The sequence below is a fragment of the Corapipo altera genome, unplaced genomic scaffold, assembly GCF_003945725.1.
Source record: "Corapipo altera isolate COAL_440 unplaced genomic scaffold, ASM394572v1 50, whole genome shotgun sequence".
Classification (NCBI taxonomy): Eukaryota; Metazoa; Chordata; class Aves; order Passeriformes; family Pipridae; genus Corapipo; species Corapipo altera.
The window spans coordinates 13,334,728-13,355,489 of NW_020884889.1; the positions used below are offsets into that span (position 1 = coordinate 13,334,728).

Here is a 20,762-nt window from a genome sequence, read left to right on the forward strand (position 1 = left end):
CGGGGACACCGCGGGGGCGCGGGGCAGCGCCGGGCAGCGCCGCGGGGGCCGCTCCGCCCGCTCGGCCCTGCGCAGCGCGCCGACGGCACCCGCCCCTTCCCCCGCGGCCTCGCTGTCTCAGGTACGGGGGGCGGCGGGGCCGGGCGGGCGGGGGTCCCCGATCCCCCCTGATTCTCTCGGCCGCTCCCTGAGGGCGGCGGGGCCGGCGGGGCCCTGCGGAGGGGGGCACTGCGCGCAGAATGTGTTTTTCCCTTTTTTTGCAGCGCCTCGCTGACGCACAAAGCGGTGCCTGCACCGCGGGCGGCCGCGGCTCTCGGGGGGGTTGTCACGGAGCTGTCACGGATTTTCCCCGCGCGGAAATGGGTTTTTATTGCTGTGCGGAGCAGGGGTGGTTATGACGTCATTTGTTTTGTTGGCGAAGTTGATGTTCCTTTAACCCGTGTTAAAAAATCCCTCGTTGTCAGGTGTTTTGTGCCTGGCAATCAAGGGAGCCGCGTCCATTCAGAGGTGCGGGCCGGAATTCCAGAGGTACGTGGGCTGGGAACTGCTGGAACGGGCTGGGGACTTCTTTAAGTGTCAGTGGTTTGGTGGTTAGGGCTGAGCATTCAAGGATTTTCATGCTGTTTGAGCTCTTCCATGGCTTGAAATGGTTTTAAATCATAAGCAAGGCCCGGTTGCTTTAGCAGATTAAAGGAGATCCTCAATTCCTGAGAGCCAAGTGCTCTTCCAAAAGAGGACATAATGCAGAAGGGAAGAATTTGCTGTAATAGCCCGATTTCATTTGGTTCTAATGCAGTTACTTCAGAAACAAATATTTGACCAAAAAGATGAGACTTGACTGCTCATGGTGGAGACCTGAATAGCAAATGACATTTGTCATTTTGGAATATCTCTCAGTTATAAACTCTTAAAGGGAAACTAGATTTTCAGGTGCAGAATAAGACCTTACATTGTCTTTGTTGTAACCAGTAAAAATTTCCAAAGATAAATTAATTTTGGATACTTAGTAGAAACATTTTGGAGGAAAATTGATATTTAAATAATTAGAATGCTTTGTCACTATTACAAACAAAAGTTAAAGCTTTTTATAGGTGACATATCTGTAGCCCTTGCTATCAAAGGGATTTCCCAACAATTTAAATGTTTCTGCTCTTACCTTTGTTGGATAAAGGGGGGTGGGGGGGCACAGAAGAACCCTGTTAGCCAAGATTCTTGCTGATGTGTAGGGATTGATAAGGAAAGATGTGATGTTGGTTCATTTGATAAAGTGAACATCTACTTGTCTCATGCAGTCACTCACAGTATGGAATCACCTCTGGAATTCATCAGATGGGAAAGGCTGGGAGTGTACCTTTTGCATTTCACCTTAGTTAAATAAAAATGTGTAAGACCCCAAGCTTCCTGTTTTAAAACTCTTGAAGTCCTATATATTTACAAAGCTGTTTATTTTTGTTGATGGTTGAAGCCCTGGCAGCTCCAGCTGTGGTTGTGTGTGGTACTGGGAGCCTGGGGGTGAACAACAGCTCATAGTGTTCATGCATATTTTGCATGTCCTTTCAGAGTCTGGATGGGAACATTCTGACCTTTCAGAACTGTGCCTTTTATGAAGCAGTGGATTTTGTACAAGTGTATTAAGAGTGTGTCTTAACATGTCTGTGACTCGCACTTTATCTTTAAATTAATAACTTTGCTGACCTACATAACCAGATCAGCCAGAGCAGTTGACTTTCAGTGGAGGTGGTTGTGCTGCAGTAACATTGAGCTGGCAGCAGTTGCTGCCTTTTTTTTCCAAGATGGAGAATCTTTCATTTCAGTTGCCTGTGTTTCCTGTAATGGTGAGAACATTCTTTTGAGAAAATATGGGTGACAGTGTCCTCCTCCCTGGCTGGTGAACTATGGAGGCTTGGATGTTAAGCAGCTGAAAAAATGGGGAAAGAATGAGGGGGGAGTGAGGATAGGATGAGGAACAGAAAGATTTAATTCACATATAAACAATGGGGATTACAGAGAGGTGGATTTGCCGTGGGCAGGTGTTGTATAAAGATGTCCCCACAGTTTTACTTGTGTGCAGCCTCCTTTCAGTGAGTTTTATCACCAGATCTGTAGTGGTTTGGCTGTTTGTAGGTCGGGAACAGATTTATAAATGTGTACATGTGGTAATATTGTATGGGATACATGTACATCATAGGCACAGGAGAATTGTTCCCAGTCACAGTCTCCCAAGTTTTGTCAGTGTAGGTGACAGTAATCAGCTGCTTCCAAAGTCCGTAGTGCTCTTGCAGAAAACACAAACTGTATCTGCAGCTGAAGTCTTTGACTTGGGAACTTCCTTCAGGCTTAAGGATTAATTAGTGTTTTTCTTGGTGGACTCCTGTCAGGCCTAACAGAGAACCCTGATAGAGCAGAGTGGAAAGAAGAAAGGAAAACGCTTCTTTCACTAACCCATAATTTTGTTGACAAGATTATTTTGCTGTTTTATATAGTTCATGCTATTTGGAAGAGTAATTGCTATAAATTAAAATTATGTCTTCCTTATTAAGTGTTTACCACATGAAATCTGAGAGGGCTGGTTGGTGACTTTGCTAGCAAGAGGCAGTAAAGGCTGTTTGCTTCTGTAATTTATTTTTTGTCAATAAAGTGCAGTCCTAATAGTTGACTGCTGTTGGGTAAAATGTTTACTTTTTCGCTCTGCCTCTTGGCTCCACTGGTGAAGAGTGGAGAAGTTTGCTGCACTGTCCTTCCCTCAGAAACTGGTAGAATCTACTTAGTTTAGTATCAGAAAAGTCCCTTCTTTGTCACAGGTTTCCTGATGAATAGCATAAAACTGTCCTAATGGTTCCTTTCATAATTCTCACTTGAAAGGTTCTTGTTAACAGTTGTGGCAAAGGTTATCTTTTACTTTGCTCCTCAAAGCTTTATCAAGAAGTGTTTGCAAAATGACACTGCATCAAGAACGGTTATACACACCTCAAAGGTGAAAAAGCCAGAGGGAATAAGAAATATTTTTTAAAATAATTTTTAGTGGCCATGTAACTTCCCTAACTGTCTCTGGAAGCAGAAATCCTAGTTAAGATCTTAACCTCCAATAAAAAATTGCATTTTGTCATTCTCTTATAAAGCTACTACTTTTTGTTCCCAAGTTCATTGCTGTTATGTTTGTCTTGGAGTTCATTGAAGCCAAAACATTCCTGATTGCCAGAATCATAATACTTGTATCTTAGAGCTGTGATTTAGGTGGTGTTAATGTAAGTAACTGAGTCTGAGCCTGGGACAGAGCAGAGAAGTGTTGAGGCTGAAGAATGTCCTTGTGAACACCATGTTTGTCCAATGCACCTGCTTGTGTGGTTTGTCCAATGCACCTGCTCGTGTCCATCGAGCAAAGCCAGACAGAGTCCCTGCCCAGGTGGGATGTGCTGATGCTGGAGCAGTGCTGGGATTTCTGTGGGTGCTTTATGGCCTTGTTACTGTGGGACAGTCACCTGCTGCTCTTGGCCCCCCAGCTCATGTACCTGAGGCACTTCCAGCTGCACACACTCTCTGCATTCTCTCTTTTCCAACTGGAGCCAGGCCATAGATCCCGTCCTATGGAAGAGCTCTTCTGTTTGTAGCTGTCCTAGGCTGGATTCTGTTAAAACAAGTGAGAGAGACACTTTCAATAGTCTCTCCACGAGAATACAGTGGTGGGAGATCTCGGAGCTGAATGGCAGTGTGGCATAACGGGTATTCTGTAGCTGTCCTATAGGTGGCCTGACATTTCTGGTGCAAGGTATGAATTGACTTATGCATGAGAAAACAAACCATGAAGATCTGAGGAGTTTTTTTCAGGGATAAAATTAAGGAGACTTTGCTGGTGCAGAGGATGGATATTGCTCATTACAGTGCTTGACAGCACAGTTGCTATGGGCTGACTTCGAGGTGGCTTTGCAAAGGTTAGTAAGAGTAGTACTGTACTTGAAATAACATTGTTTCACTTCAGGAGTAGACTTTCCAAGCCAGTGATGGTTCCTAGAATTGGCTGCAAGGAGTGGATAACCCTCCCTGCGCTGCTGTGGCTCATGTAGTGGTAGCACCTCCCTGCAAAGCACAGTCAAACCCTTCTGTCTGGGTGGATGTGATGGGCTGTCTTTGGGAGTCTAAAAAAGAACCTGTTTCCAAAATATTATCATACAGTTAGTAATTAATACTGTGCATGTTGTTTTGCAATGCTGCACATTTCTGTAGGGCAAAAGAGAAGGATTCTGCTTGGAGAATTGTAAGGTAATTCTGTCATCCAAAAATCGGGGTCGTCACTGTGGCTCCATTAAAGCATAGAAAGGAAATTGAGAATGGTCTGCAATGGTATTTCATATTGTCCTGTGAATAAAGATGTGTTTGCTACATAATATCAAACCAAGCATAATGGAGTTTCTGATTGTTTTATATGTTTATATGGTGCTATTTTATAAAATGCATAGATTTTTAACTTATCAATTGCTTTATTTTCTGCCAAAGATTAGAAGACCAATATATAGTATGCTAAAATTAAGTTGTTAAAACAAGCTTTAAAAGAGCACTGTTTGTCTCATGAAGAGGTAAAAATGAAGAACAACCAAAATGCAATGCAGTAAAAGTTTCAAAATCTGATTGCAGTTCTTTTCCTGATAGTGGAACTGAATATTGGATATTTTTCTTCTTTCTGCTTACCCTGCATTGTGCAAGTTGTCCCTGCTTGATAGAAATGAAATGAATAGGGCATGACTGGCTCTTTTAGGCTAATGAGTGTTGTGTCTGTGAACTGCTCAGTGAATTCTTTATTTTTGTTGGAGCAGGGCATGACAGCACTGAGATGGGATCTCCATGAGATTGAGTTGGGGGTGCAGCTCCTGAAATGGCTCCCAAGTCCTGTGTCAGCCTCCAGCACATCAGGGCTGGACACAAATGGGTCTTGTCTGGCTCCCTGCTGTGGAGATGGGGAAGTAGCAGTACTTGGGTTGTCTCACTTTTGCTGAAGGCCTTGTATGAATTTTATAAGCTTTTTCATTTTCCTGTTTCTCGATGTATCTAATGGAAAAGCCTTGCTGAAAGCATAAGAATACATGTTTTTAATGAGAGGAAAGAAATAACTGTTGGTGTTCTAAAACAATCTAAAACAAAGCTTGTGTGATGCTTTTGTTGCTGGTCCTTTCTTTGAAGGCCGTGTTTGCAGGTTAAAAAAAGTCCTGTGGTAGGAAGAGGATACACAGTGTAATTTCTGTGCATACCAGACCTTAACAGTGAGATTTGTCATGAATTTAACAGCACCAGTATTGCCTTGTCAGAGTCAAAATCATGTTAAAAGTAAAATCTGATCCAAACCACATATAAGGGAAGGGAATTAATTTTAAAAGTTAGTTGTGAGTTCAGTGACCATATGCAAAGAAAACAAGAATTAGGACTGAATAAGGGAACTTCAAATGCAAGGACATTGCTTCTTGATGGTGAAGGGGGTTGACTGTGTTTTAAAATGTAGCTGAAGATACATTTTCAGACTAATTCTATTTTATATCACATGTATTCACCAAGTTTATGCCAAAAAATTTAGTTATATGTTGTATAATTAAGCATTTCACTGGTTTATAGTGCTTTAATGCTGCATACGTTTTGATTGATAATAAAAGAATTAATTATTAATGACAAAATACTTTGTTCCATCTTATAACTCAAATGTGTTTTGCTTTAACATGTAATCATAAACTTGCCTGCTGTAAAGATCTCAAACTTTGAGCTTGCTTTTTGACTTACAATTTCAAGGGACTTCCCCCATTTGCATCAGATTTCTTGCATTGCTGTGTCTTGGCCTGATTAATAACAATGGCTTTAATTTGTGACATGAATGGATAAGTCATATGCACTTCATGATTCTAAATAGTCATATACCTTAGAGGGGAACTTAAAATAACTATTTATAGCTTTCACATACCTCTCTTAACAGCTCTTCATTAAGTTGTTATGGCTTAAAAGAAGATACTTCCCCATTTTTCCTCTCAAAGTTTTGATTCACTAATTCCATAGGTAAATGTGTTCATTAGGAAGGAGGAGCACTAATGCTGACTGAGTTTACTGCATCTTGCTGCTTTTTGCAAAAGTTTCTGAGGACTACTTTTAATTAGAGGTAGATATTGTAGGATCTTCTGAAGGTCTAACAGCAGATGACCTCGTTCTAATGACTATTTGCATAGTATTTTTGTAGATCCCTTTTAAACTTTGTCTTCTGTGTAAGAGAACATACTGTGGGTATTTCATATGTATAACCACTGAAGATACTTAAAATGCATTGAAATCTAGTTAAATGGTGAGCTCTTCTTCCACCTTTTGTCTCCTTTGGTCAAATTTTTTGTTTGAAAGTTTGTAATAGCATTTCTGAGTAGTGAAGGAATGGATCATTTGTCATTGTTGATTGCTGTCATTCACTTCCAGAATGTATTCCTGTTTAAGCTGTTGTGTAATGTTGAAGTTGGGAGTCAGCAGCTCTCCCCTGAGCAAGCAGTGCTTCAGGCTCTGTGCTGGTTAGCAAAAATGGAGAGTTCTTCATTACTTAGTTGAGTTACTGCAGACTTTTCCATGGTTGTAAGAGTGAAAATATACAAAATGCTTGAATTTGTGTTAACTAGTGTATCTAGGCTGCCTGTTGGAATATAACTAAGCCAGTAAATAGTGGTTTAGATGCACTACTTTTCACTGTGTGGTAATTTCATTTTTTTTGTCATCTTACAGTAGTTTGAGGTTTCTCAAAGTGTAAATGTCGTTGCTTTAATTTTTTGGCTGTAACTTACATAACTATATCTGTATTTCAGCCCAGTGCCCTCTGTGCTACAGTAAACAGAGCTTATACCAAGTTAATCACATTCAGAATGCAGAATTTTCATACTGATGGAGATTTCTCCAGTAGAGTTTAACAATAAAGTGGGGGGGAACACTCCAATGAGTAGAACAGAGTCCTTTGTAAACCAACTCCTGATTGTGGGAAAACATTCAGATTTTTGTTGCTTAAAAAAAACTTCAGAATCAAATAGCATTTTCCCCTTAATTTATCCTGTTCAAAGGACAGGAAACAGTGTGTAAAGCTGGACATGGAATACAAGGTGGCAAGTTATGGCTGTGTTCAAAGACAGTAAGCTTTCTGAATAAAATAATATTTTTTCCCCAAATTGAAATATTTTGTGGATTTTCTAAAAAAACACTTGTGATGAAATACAGGGTTACTGTGGGAGAGTCTGGTTTGCTTTTGGACTGTGGTGAAGGTTGACTAGACTGGGTGTTACATTTCTGTAAAACGGTGGTGCATAAATAACAGCAAAAATCCTGCCTTAAAGGTGACCTTGTGAGGATGAGAGGAAGGACTGTGTACTGCTTGTTCTCTGTGTGCTTGTGACAGGTTTGAATGCAGAATTCCTGTCCTTGTTAGAAATTTTATAAAATGGATGTCTTGATCTTAATTTTTGCAGAGAAAGATGGTCCGTGTGTGAGGGTACAGGCAAGCACAGGGCGTGTGAGAGCTGGTGTTTCCTTGAGGAGCTGTCAGGAGCACAGAAGGGTAGACAGCAGAATTCCACAGCTCTAATAGTCATCTTCGTTTGCTGTGTAGACTTTTTACACTCTTAATGTTTATTCTAACTTTTTTTTCCAATTTTTGAACCTCTTTTTTTCAGTCCTAAGAAAGAAGGCAGCCTTATATACTGCATTCCACACCAACTTATTGCTGAAAAAAAACCCCGTTGTGCTTTAATGAATTGAAATTAAGACCCTGTCCTGTTGTCTAGACTGACAAGAAGTTTAGTCCAGCTTACATACAGTTAGCTTTTGACTTTGATGGAAGACATACCTACCTGCTGTAATTCCAAAGAGAACAGCAACACTTTCCTACTTATCACAGGATATAGACCTCGCATTTAACAATTGTTAGAGATGTTTGTAGGACCTCTAGTGAGAACATTCAAATGGGTCTTTTCAGCTGGGGTTCTAGGATCCGAAAGATTCTCGATCTCCAGAAAGATTCTGTGATCTTATGGCTTCTTTAGATTATAGTACTGCAGCATATATGCCTTTTGCAAATTTTTTATTTCAAATTACATCCCATGAAGTAGTAGATTAGTTGCTTATGGCTGTGAAGAGAACGCAGGCTGCCTGGGATGATGCATCAGCTTACACCCCATGCAAACTGAAATAAGTAATTCTTTGGGGTCTGTTAGGAACAGCCAGCTCACAGCTGCTCCTGGAAGCATCAGTTAGTGGAACAGTGTAGAAAACTTTGATTCAAATCTGTTCTGTAGTCTCAATCTTGTAGTGATTTGTTCTATGATAAAATAAATGAGAACTATAAATATTAGCACTGGATGTAAGAATGCATTGGCATTTTGAAGAATTTGGAGATTCAGGCAGAAGATCATGGACCTGAATTAGGCAGCGCTACTTAACCTACCATAGATCAAAGAATCATCATGTGATGGTTTGGGTTGGAAGGAACCTTAAAGGGCACCTAGTTCCAACCCCCTTGCCATGGGCAGGGACACCTTCCACTAGATCAGGTGCTAAAGCTCCTTTCAGCTTGACTTTGAACATTTCCAGGGGCAACCACAGCTTCTCTGAGCAATCTCTGCCAGGGCCTCCCCACCCTCACAGGGAAGAATTTCTTCCCTTTAACTAATCTAAACCTACCTTCTTTTGGTTTGAAGCCATTCCCCCTTGCCTGCCACTCCATGCTCATGTCCAAAGTCGCTCTCCAGCTCTCTTGGCCCCTTTGTAGGCACTGGAAGGTGCTGTAGGGTCTTCCTAGAGTCTTTTCTCCAGGCTGAACAACCCCAGCCCTCTCAGCCTGTCTCTGTATCAGAGATGCTCCAGCCCTCAGAGCATCTTCATGGCCTTCCTCTGGACTCACTGCAGCAGCTCCACATCCTTCTTGGGCTGGGGCCTCAGAGCTGGACACAGCACTCCAGGTGTGGCAGAGAGGGAGAATCCCCTCCCCTGACATGCTGGCTGTGCTTTTTGTGATGTAGCTCAGGACACAGTTGACTTTCTGGGCTGCAGACACATATTACCAAGTCATGCTGTGTTTCTCATCCACCAACACCCCCCCAAGTTCTTTTCCCCAGGTCTGCTCTCGCTCTGTTCTCTGCCCAGCCTGGATTTGTGCTTGGGATTGCCCTGGCCCAGCTGCAGGACCTTGCACTTGGCCGTGTTGAACTTGGTCAGGTTTGCACAGACTCACCTGTCAGGGTCCCTCTGAGTGGCTGTTCTTGCTGATATCTCAGACTTTTGACTCAATGCAGATTCCTGCTGTGCTGCTCAAGGAGCCCCATTTCCCCTTAGGGTGTAGCTGCAGGTTTTCTTAAGCAGCCTTTTGGTAGTTCAGCACAACTTGCTGTGAGCTGGGTGTAGCTGTTGGTGTGCTTATGTGATGAACTGAATTGCTGTCTGATCTGGTTGGAAAACTTATTTTTCAGATTGGTGAGCTCTTCATTCTGGTTCAGTGAATAAACATTCCTTCTAGAAGAGCACAGGAGGTGTTTCTTCAAACAAGTGGTGAGGGGGGGAGAGAAAAGAGGGAGCATTTAACTGCTTAATTAGTACAGCTGTCAAATATCTGCTACAGCCTTATTCAGTTGAGGCATAAAAAACTGATATTAGCTACAGTAACAAATATTTCAGTGGTTATCACAGTAGGAACCAAATGCTTTCATTTTACTTCCTTTTGGGAATTTAAACAGAAGGCAGAGATGCCAGATTAAGCAGGTTGAAGGTGGATATATTACTGGGGTTACTGTTGTCTGTATCTCAGTAGCTTTCTAATGCAAAAGTTGTTCTTTTAAACAGTCTTTGAGGGTAATGTTGTATTGTTGTCCGTTGGCAGGTTTATATTTTGGCAGGGAGGGGAACCTGCCTGGTGCTGACTCTTAAGGGAACGTGATAGGATATGCTCAGTTTGTGTCACAGGGTGGAGTGAAAAGTACATGGCCTGAAAATAGCTTGGTACACTGTACTTCTAATGTCTGGTGTTCCTTAAAGACACTCTAGGTAATAAATGGGTTTCTGTTACTTTGCCCCAAAATAATAAAGATTCAAAATCTCTACTGTTTCCTTCATATCAGAAAAGAGCCATGAATTATGAGTAACTGATTTTTATAGCTCAGTTGTCACTATATAACACCACGTATTGTGTTGAAGTATTTGCTGTCTGTATGTACTGCTGTAGGGGAAGATGTAGGCCTTATTTAAGCCTGCAGTTTAGTTGATGGCTATTGGAGCTATTTAGCCAAAGCTTAGGTCACTTCTGTGAGCAGTGGCCTGTAAAGCACCCATGCTTAAGCATTGGGAAAGCAGATACCATACATTTTGCAGGAGACATACATCAACATTTTCACTGACTGTAAGAACTTCCCTTCAATGCAAGTTCTAAGAATTTTGTCTTCATGAAAAATGACCTTGTCAAGCAGTATTCTTAATATTTTGAAGCAGTTGTATTTTGGTTACTGCTGTTTTGCTATTCCCACTGGGGGGGTTGTCTTAGCAGTAAATGGGTTTTCTCTGATTTCAGTTTTGCTTTTGAAAAATCTCGTGCTTGTTTTCTTGATGCTTATCTGTTTTATTTTCTAGGCCTTCCTTAAATCTTTCCATGTCTGAATGGACTCCTGAATGTAATATAGTTTATACTCCAGAAGCGGATATGAAGAGTGAAGTTCCTTCTGATGCACCAAAGAGACAGGAGAGTCTGAAGGGGATCCTCTTGAACCCTGAGCCTATTGGGGCGGCCAAAAGCTTCACTGCAGAAGTTGAGATGATTGCCAGTAAAGTAGGGAATGAGTTCTCCCACTTATGTGGTGACTCTCAAAAGCAGAAGGACATGAATGGCAACCACACAGACCAAGAAAAAAGTATCGTGGTGCGAAAAAAACGCAAGAGCCAGCAGGCTGGTCCTTCGTACACTCAGAACTGTCCTGACAAGGAAAACAAAGGAATCTTGGGATTGAGACAGCATCTAGAAACACAGAGTGAGGACAATGACTCTTCTTTCAGTGACTGTATCTCTTCACCTTCCTCTAGCTTACACTTTGGAGACTCTGACACAGTAACATCTGATGAAGAGAAGGATGCTCCTGTCAGACACCCTCAGGCAGTGCTGAATCCTGCGAGCAGAACTCACAGTGCCAGGTCACACAAGTGGCCTCGCACTGAGGCAGACTCTGTACCCGGGTTACTGATGAAAAGGCCCTGCTTTCACAACAGCTCTTTAAGAAGGCTCCCATATAGGAAAAGAGTTGTGAAAACAGGTTCGTCCCAGCGGACACAGAACCAAAAAGAGCGGATTTTAATGCAGAGGAAGAAGCGGGAGGTGCTGGCTCGCAGGAAGTACGCGCTGCTGCCCAGCTCCAGCAGCTCCAGCGAGAACGATCTCAGCAGTGAATCTTCCTCCAGTTCATCTACTGAAGGGGAGGAAGACTTATTTGTGTCACCTGGTGAAAACCACCAGAACACTACAGCCGTTCCTTCAGGTAAAGCTAAATCCTGAGTTATTTTTTATTAATTTTCTTTCGTCATGCACAGTAGTCTTTTATAAGTTATTTGGAGCTGTATTTGTGTTTTTGTAGAAGTTAGTGCTACAAATTACTGCAAGTCATGTGAACAGTACAAAATAAATTCTTAATGGGAAAAGTACATGCAGAGCTTACAGTAGAATTACAACAAATCTGAAGTCTTTAATGTAAAAGTTAATGGTTTCTGAACAATGTACTGGAAGGTTGCTCGGTCTGATTAGTCACGTACTGCTGAGTTCATCCATTTTTATTTTTTTTTAGCTGCGGAACTGTATTAAAAATTTTAGCTGTTATAGCTTTGGTAACTGACTGTGGTAATAACAATTCTACAGAAATACCTGCTAGTACTTAACTGCATTTGAAAATATAGAAAACTATGAAGAGAACAAAAGTTGATTGTGATAAGAACTTGAAATAGGAGGCAGTTGAAGGAGCTTTAGGGATAATAAGAGAAAAGTATTGTATATATATCAGATGTTTTACCTAGATAAACTCACTGCAATGAACTTGCAGTTGGCTTACATGATTGCTTCTCTAGTATATCTTGACAAGGTATCTGAATGCTTCAGTGTTTGGAGGAAGACTTTTGGGGGGATGTTTTTGTTTGGTTTTGTTTTGTTTTCTGGGTTTATTTTTGTGTTTGTTTTTTGTTTGTTTTTTTGTTCATCGATGTATTTTCTTGGCCTTCCTTTCATCTTAAATTTGCCAAGTGAAAGTAGTTGTGCATTTTGTTCATTAGTTTAGCTTTTTATAGAGCATGGAGAAGTAGATAGAACACAGCATGGTGTTAATTTGTGCAACCATGTGTTTTATACAGTGACAAATATGTTTTAAAAAATGAAACCGTTTCTCAGACTGTGCTGATCATTCCTCTGAGAAAAAACGACTGAAAGGACAAGGACAGGCTTAAAAAAAGGTGTGAATGTTCATGTTAATGCAGGATTTGTTCTTGAACAGAACCAGAGTCCTAAATATAGATTATTGCTTGTTATTCACTGTAGCAAGAAATAACTTGTGTGTTGGTCTTTAATGTGCTGTTTAAATATAAGAAGTAAAATCTGTAATGTCAAATTCTTACTTATGCAGTGCTAGGCCTGCATATAGAACTCTGAAGCAGAAGAATTATTGCACAGCCTTAATTACCTTGATGCATATTTGTGGGGATAGAAATTAATTTTTGAAGCCTAAAAAAGTTACATTTGACTTGCATGTTTAAACACATTAAAGTGTATGCTTTGTAAATAATAAATGTGCGGGGATATGCATACATTTATATTAAAAAACAATTTGGGAAACTCATGGTAACACCTCTGTTTCCAAGTTAATAGTTTTTTATCATTTTCAGAGAGGGTGGAGTTTCATGTAGCTGTAAAATGATGTAGGACATTAACAACTCTTTCCACACAGAAGTGGAAAAGTCCAGTGGCTTTTTCTACTACTTTAAAAGCACACTGAATATATGAAATTGTTTCTTTTCCTGTAATGAATGAAAATCCATACAGTTAATTTTAGATTAAAATACTGACATCAGTTGTAACTGAAAGAAGATATGCTTTAAAAAATGTGTTCTGTGGTGACTGTACTTCAGCACTAATGCTTGCAGTGAGCTGAAAAGCAGTTCTGGCTTAGAGTGTGTGAATACTGTGGGTTTTTTCCTAGTGGAAATATGTATTGATGGAAAGTTTTGAGCATTTTATTTACATTGCAGATAGAATGGGAAGTTGAGCAGACATCCTGTGTGAAAGTGCCCTATTTTTAGCAAGATAAAAATGTGATTAACATTTTCTGTAGCTTTTCTGCTGTTACATAAGGCATTTCTAGTTATTGAGTTAATTAGGACAGAAATGGGGCCAGCTGGAAAAATAGCTGTGCAGCCTCTCTGTATAGTGAGCAAGCAGGATGGGGTTTCTATAAGAGGAAAGAGTTGTATTGATAGTAGTGCTACACTGGCTTGTTAATGATAGGGGAAATATTTTTGCTCTGCATTGGCACATATGCATCTGCTGAAATGACAGAATATACTGAAGGACAAACAACTTCTACTAAGAATATGAGGCCTGTGGCATATATGTAAAAGTACTAGAGGACAGGCTTAGGAAAGGAGGAGAGTGATGATAATAATAATCAGAAAAAATGCAATTAAAAAAGGTGCAGTAATAACTGAATTTTTTATGAGCAGGCATCAAAATGATGTAATTTCTCTTGTAGCCAACTGAATGGCAATTTTTATTGAGAATGTGTCAGAAAATATTTCTTTGTTTTGAATGGTGGTGTTTGTCTAAAGATACAGTGCATTCAAAGAACAAGTAAATTTAATTAGTGTATATTGTTTTGGAAAACATTGCTGATTGTTGCAAGAAATTAAAGTAACAGATCTTTTTAATTAAGGAGGTATTTAGTAGGTTGGTTCTTGTTAATAAAACTAGCTTGGCTAATTTCAGAAAATCATATGGATGGAGCTGTGAAGGGGGAGGATTGTTTGTTTATCAAAACCTTTACCAAAAAAACTCCAAACAGCACTATGTAGGATTTTTCCTCCTTTTCCATCAGGGTTTTAGCTATTCTTCTGGTACAACTCTGTGCTTTGGCAGTGTGAGAGTATTGAACGAGTATGTCCTGACACCTGGGAATGGGTTATATTGTTTTACCAACTGTTTGCCACAAAAGGCAGTGCCCTCATTAAATCTGGGATGAGCAGCTGAAGCTCCTTCAGGAGACAGAGGGGAGTTGGGGGCAAAAGGACAATGTAAAACCCCTTGTGTGTCATTTAATGATGCAGCTGAAGGTGCAGGTGCTTTTAGGGGTGTATATTCTAACTGGAATGTTAATCAGTGGATTTTAATTGCAATACTGAGCTCACAGTTAAAATGACAGCAAGCAGCAGGATTTTTGCTGTAAAACAAATTTGGATTCTGTGTTTTGTTTGGGTAGGGCAGAAGCTTTTCTCTAACCCTGTGTACACACCTATAGGATAATCCTCTTTTGACTTTGCTTATGAAAGGTGGCAAAATTTCAGCTTCTACTGTACTTGGATCTCTATAATGTTGTAATGCTTCTACCAGTATTTGATTTGCATCTTGGATCTGAAGGGTTGGGGGTTGCTGTTTGGGGACAGTCTGCAGGGAAATCTAGCAGAAGCTAAAATTGGAACAAGTTTTTAGCCTCTACTCTGATTTGTCAATAAAGCAAAACTCTGGAAAATGGGAAGGTGGTGTTGAAAAATCTGGGTAGCATTTTGCACTGTCATAAATTGTTCACCTAATAGCACTTATAATTCTTTCAGGGTCTGACATGTTGTTTTATATTTTTGAGCAACTAGTGCTAGATAGGCTTTCCTCTTCCCTTAGAATGTAATGCTGATGAGAAGCTGCTCCAGATTTTGTTCAAAGCTGCTTAGAATGATAAGACTGAGTTTATTCACAACTGTCCTCTTGATCCTCTAATGTATTTGTTGTCTATCTCCCTAGAAATGTTGAATATAGACATTTGATATTTCACAAGCCAGAGGCTGGTGAAAATGTTAAGCACATACCACTTTATGTTCAGATTACTTTAACAGGTTTAAGATAAACAGGTATTAAGTGGAAATTAGCTTCCTGTTGTTTGAGTTGATTATTTTTCAGTTCCTTAATCCCTCCTAAAAACTACAGCATGCAGTCCTTTTCTCACAGTAACTGATGCAGCTCATAATTCTAAGCTGTTATCCCAATAGCATTAGTGGGTAAGGAGGGGAATAAGTATCCTGTTTACTGCGCCACTTACTGGAGAAGGGTCAGGGAAGAGCTGGGAAGTGATGAGGGAATAAGCACCTGGCTCTGTGAGCAGTGGACATTAATCACTGCTGCTCCTTCCATCTGCTGTGAGTTGGAGCTTTAAATAGCTCCAGTAATAAACGTTAGTGTGGAATTCACTTCAGCACTTCCCCCTTGCTGCTGCAGCTCTCTGTGCTGAGAAGATGCTGCTCCTGGAATTGGGTTGCTGTGGCACTGCCCTCTGGACTGAAGCTTATGTGCTTGGTTAAGAACGGTCGGTAGAGGTCTGAATTAGCACAGCTCAGAGTTGGACAGAATTCCCGGAACTCTGGTTGCTCACGGTCTCTTCCACCAGGGTGCAGCCTCCTAAGCAATTTGTGTGTCTTGGAAAATTTCTCCCATCATGCACAGCTATTGGAAAATATATTCCAAGTAAGTCTGAGGTACAGAAAAACTGTCATCATCCAACACTAAGGGAAAGGCAGGTTCTAGGAATCCTTGGCAGAATGTTGGCAGCACTAAATTGTAATAACAATTAAAGCTTTGTTTTCTTAGCAGGATATTATGATTTTATGAGAAGAATGGCACAGGATTTCTACCAGCAGAATTCAGTTGTGCAGTCTGTAAACAGCACAACACAAACTTTATACTACCACTACAGTTATGATTTCCAATCACCTGGACCCTCTGCAGGTCAGGTCAAATCTTAACGTGCAGTTTGCTTTATTAGTACACCAATCATAGTCTAGACTCAAACTATGTAAAAGAAGACAAATCACTTACTCAGTCCTCAGAGGAAACAGATGATGATGATGGAGGTGTCCCTTGCCACCAGTGAGGGGTGGGGGTCGCAGTTCTGTTCCAGGTTCCCACTTAGAACTTGGAGCTGCTTGATTTTCCAGCCAGTGCTCCGTGTGATTTCAGCTTCCCTGGGGCGGGAAGTCAACAACACCTGCTTGGCTGAGTGCCTGGGACCTCCAAGGCCAGCAGGCAAGGGAGGAATCTTCTGGTGCCCAGGAATCTTGAGGATAATAGAGAGGGGAGGTACAAATCTGTTTGGTTTGTCTACTTGGGTCACAGGACCTTCAGCGCCTGAGAATGAGGGAAAGCAAACAAATAATGTGACTGGCTCAGACAGAGTGTGGCACTCGTAAAATGGTGCCATTTATGCTAAATGTGCTAACAGGGTTGAGGGCAGGGAGTACCAGTCATACCTAGTTCAAGAAGTCTGAGAGTTAAATGGGGTACTCATTAACACTGGTCGGATATTATTATTTTATCAATTTCATGCTGAAATGTTATCTAGGTAATTATCTTTAATTCATGAGCAAGAGGGGCTGCAGAGGCACACGGTACCAACCAGTTCAAAAAGAGATTCCACACACTTAGTGACAGCTGTCCATGAGTATTGACTGGACAACAGAGTGCACTCTGTCATTGTTGTGGGTGCTGTGTGGTTTGAGGGGTTTTAGTTAAAATTTGTACCCTGAATTTCCTGCTCTGACTGCAGAGTTCTGCAGCTGGCAAGAGAGAATGTGGGCCTGAGCAGACTCTTGGTCTGATCCAGTGAAAGCTTGGAACTCAAAATAAGCCATCCCTGTCACTGGAACTTGACTGCTTATTTTAAAGCTCTTCTAGTTTCACTTGTGGCATGATCAGACTGTCTAACTTGAAATTATGTATGTAAAACACTTTCATTATCTTACATGTAATATTTAAACTGGTAAAACTCAATGTTAATTGCAAAACAGATATAAAAATACCTTCCATGAGCGACAACAATCAGTCAAACATAAATTTGGGTATTACACTGATGGTGTTTATGTCCTTGGTGGGGTCTTTGTGTTGATGATCATTGATTAATCTCAAGAGTTATGCCATGATCTTTAAGAGTTAAGTAATAATATAATTATATATATTATACATGTTATGCTGTGCAAAGCTCAGTCTCTTGCTTACACCTTCTGGGTTACTAAGGTGTTTGATTCTAAACTTTGCTTCTCAGCAAGTTGGTTTGTCAGTGGCACCTGGCAGCTGCTGTTCTGAAGTAATCTTACAACTTTCTGGGGAAAAATATACTCATTTACTGATCTAAATGTTGGACTACAGAGTATTATATTATTATAAAAGTTATATTCTGCTTAATAAAGTACTTTTTAATCTGTCAGATTTACTGTCTTTGTGATGGGAGGCCTGGAGGAGGGTGTGTTTTTATTTTTAAGGGAAGATTATAATTTGGCATATGTTCAGATTTGGATTCAAGCATGTGTAGTTTATCCCTTCTCCCAGGCTGGCTGAGCACTAGGTTTCCATCTTTTAAAGGAGAGGGAAAAAGCTTCTGTAAAGAAGTTACTGATTATTTCTGATTAATAGTCACATACAAAACTTAATTACCAACTGCTGTTCAAAGGTCCAAATTGTTGGGATATGCAAAACTTGCAAACTGAAATACGGTGTTTTGCATGCACTATAAAATGTTGTTTGTGGATGTGAGCAGGGGAAAACCACCCCAAATTCTATGGAAACTGAAAAAAATCCTAGCTGTAATTTTCAGGAGAAGTTTTGTTTTTAACTAGCTCATTTAAAATGTAGAATGAGTCTGTCAGTGGTAGCCCAAGGGCTAATTTAGTCACAAACAACCAGGGTATAATTTGCTTGCTATGATTTGTGATTCAGAAGATGACAGAGAGAAGTAGTGTGTACCTGCGGGAGGATAATTTTCTGTTTGTTTTATAGCCATGGGTATTATTCTGAAGGTAGTACAAAATACCTCACATCTGCATAACTATTCTGCTGTCAACAATCCAGTGACTCTTCTCCTTGAAGGGAGATTACCTTCAAGGACTTCAGGATTAGTGTAGTTAACACTCATTATACAGATTTAACTGCTCTCTTATGGGTTCAGTCATTTAGATGATACCCTGATGAGTAAGGTATTCATACTTTAAGATCAGTTTTCCTTGAAGTTCTTTACAGACAGAAGATGGCTGGTCAGTGACTGGATTGTGCTAAAAGCAAGAAAGTGAGTCCACCTTGTCATGATGGACTATGGAAAACAATTGAACAAATATTTGCATAGTTTAGAGTTTTTTCTGTTTAATTTTGCAGAAAGTTCCTTGTATAGGAAAGTACTCCATGGCATGAAAACCTCATCAGTTTGTGCTTTTGACTTGGGAAGGTGTTACTAGAAGCATGAACAGTAGGAAACAGCATATGCTTGAACTATGTCTATGCTATATCCTACTTGGAGAGACTTTGACTGTTTCCCTAAAGATTTTCTTTGTTATTTTGGAAATCATAAAACCTGTTCATTCAGTAGCAGTCCTGGTGGTTTCTACAGTCTGACTTGTGTAGTCTATAAAATCACATCTTGACTAAAGATTTGCTTAAAAAAAAAGATTAGGTAAAATGAACTTTCAAACCTTGACAAAGGTGAGTATCTAAATTGTATAGATACTCAGTCTGTTTGGTTTTGTGACCTAAGCTTGTGTAAGAATTTCAGCAGAGCTGCACACTGGGTGAATTTTCCTATAGGTGCACAAGGTATCTGATTTTGTCCTCAAGGAGGACTTGTTTATTTTCTGAAGTGACAAAATCATATTTAAGCCTAAATCTTCCCACTTTTGCACCTGTCATAAATTTCAATAAATATTGAGCCTGAGGACATGTGGACTCTGAGGAGTGCTCTCAAACCTGCCATAATTCAGAGAAGTGGATGTTTGGAAGGTGGGAGAAGGACAGTTATGTTTTTCTAACTGCCTTTCCCAGCTACTGGGCTGGCTGGTTTTGTCTGAGGAGCTTCTGAGATAGTTTTGTGTAAGGAAGCCGTTGCTTATTTGCCTGTGATAACGATGATATTTACATTCTTCTGAATGGGATGGTGACTTGAGCTGCTGCCTTTAACTTTTGAGTAATTGGCCTTTCAATATTTTCAGTTTTGGAATGTGACTTTGTTTTTTTAGGCATTGCATATTTTCAGTTTTCCCCAAAATTTTCATACAAGTTCTGAGAATTAAATTTTATTACATACAACTGCAAAACTTTGAGTACCAGTATTTAGAAGCATCACTCTTTCTATCTTCAGCCACCAGTCTTTCTGGGATAAGTGTGACCAGAAACAAAGGCCATTGGAAAATAAGTAATGCAGTTTGGTTTTCTTCAAAATATAAAAATGTTGATATGAGGGAAAATGGATAATCTGCCCCACAGATTATCTGGGTAGAGCAGCTGAGAACAGTCAGCCCATACAGGATGTTAGTGTTGACTTGAATGAGACCAAATTCTTCGAGCACTTTTCTTGAAGCAATTTACAAATAACAGAATTCGTTATTTCTAAGGTACATAGCTCATCTGTTTAGGAAGTTCTTTTGTGCTCAGGGAACTATCCATATTTCAATTTGAGTATCCTAGATAGCTCAAACTTGTCACTGTCAGTGTTACAGCAGTAGAAAAGTGTTTCATATGTCTGCATGTTAGGCTGGAGCTTTGATAACTGTAAAAACATGTTAAAAAAAGCTATTAGTGATAACAAACCACTTTATTCTGTTTTTATATTAAAAAAGTGAATTTTGTTGGTAATAAAATCCACTAATTTATTTCAATACAGTGTAATTCAACTTTGCATACCTTCCCCACACCCAGTCCTCTGTCTCCTTCCTTTTTTTACTTCAATATTTACAGCAGAATTGCTCCCTTTCATAATTAGGTCACATATTCGACAGTTGCATCTAAAGCTTTGACATGGAATTCTCTGTCTATGTGTATTTTTAGTCTAGGAAAAACAGCCTCTTATAATGACAGCTCCTGAGATAAAGTGTGCAAACTTTCTCCTTCCTTTTTCCTCCTCAGGAAGTATTGATGAAGATGTTGTGGTGATTGAAGCATCCTCCACTCCCCAGGTCACTGCTAACGAAGAAATAAATGTTACCTCAACAGACAGTGAAGTGGAGATTGTCACAGTTGGTGAAAACTACAGGTGAGATTTGCATCTCTCTGTATTAATAGTTTTGCTTGTCTGCAGGTCTGTCACAATACTCTGTGTGGCTTAACATCACTGAAATTCTGACCAGGATGCATAGTAAGCATTTTTTGTTAAAAAAATACAAACCAAGCCCAATAAAACAAGACCCAAACAACAACAAAAAAATCCCATGAACAAAAAACCCCAAAGGACAGCTTTGCCAAATCTTGACAATTCCAGCTACTCTGGAGTTGCTGAGGTGGTTGTAGTTGGTGTGACTGATGGGCAGAATTTTGGCAAAGCAAAAATTCCTGGGAGATCCTGGAGAGAGCAAGTGTAGGCTGAGTTGACTGTCTAGGGATTACCTGAGCATTTCTCAGGAAGGCATCCTGCTTTTTTTGAAGCCCCTGCTGTGTATGCTCTCCTGTTCTTCCATACCTGTCTGGAAGTTTAGTTCCATATTTGTCAGGTTTTACAGAATCTATTAAAGTGGAGTTCCTTGAA

General features: G+C 40.2%; 1 protein-coding gene across 10 annotated transcripts in view; it reads left to right on the top strand.

Annotated features, from left to right (window-relative positions):
- Positions 1–20,762, top strand: part of RNF111 (ring finger protein 111) — a 54,994-nt gene that overhangs the window by 10,274 nt on the left and 23,958 nt on the right. For 7 of the 10 annotated variants that reach the window (XM_027644450.1, XM_027644445.1, XM_027644440.1 and 4 more), the window contains 2 exons: positions 10,609–11,504; positions 20,147–20,273. In XM_027644450.1, the coding sequence (XP_027500251.1) occupies positions 10,628–11,504; positions 20,147–20,273 (1,004 nt within the window). In that variant the 5' untranslated portion in view covers positions 10,609–10,627. Of the gene's footprint in view, positions 1–45; positions 122–270; positions 529–9,458; positions 9,538–10,608; positions 11,505–20,146; positions 20,274–20,762 lie in introns of those variants that run through there. The other 3 variants (XM_027644447.1, XM_027644449.1, XM_027644446.1) reach the window with 3 other exon arrangements.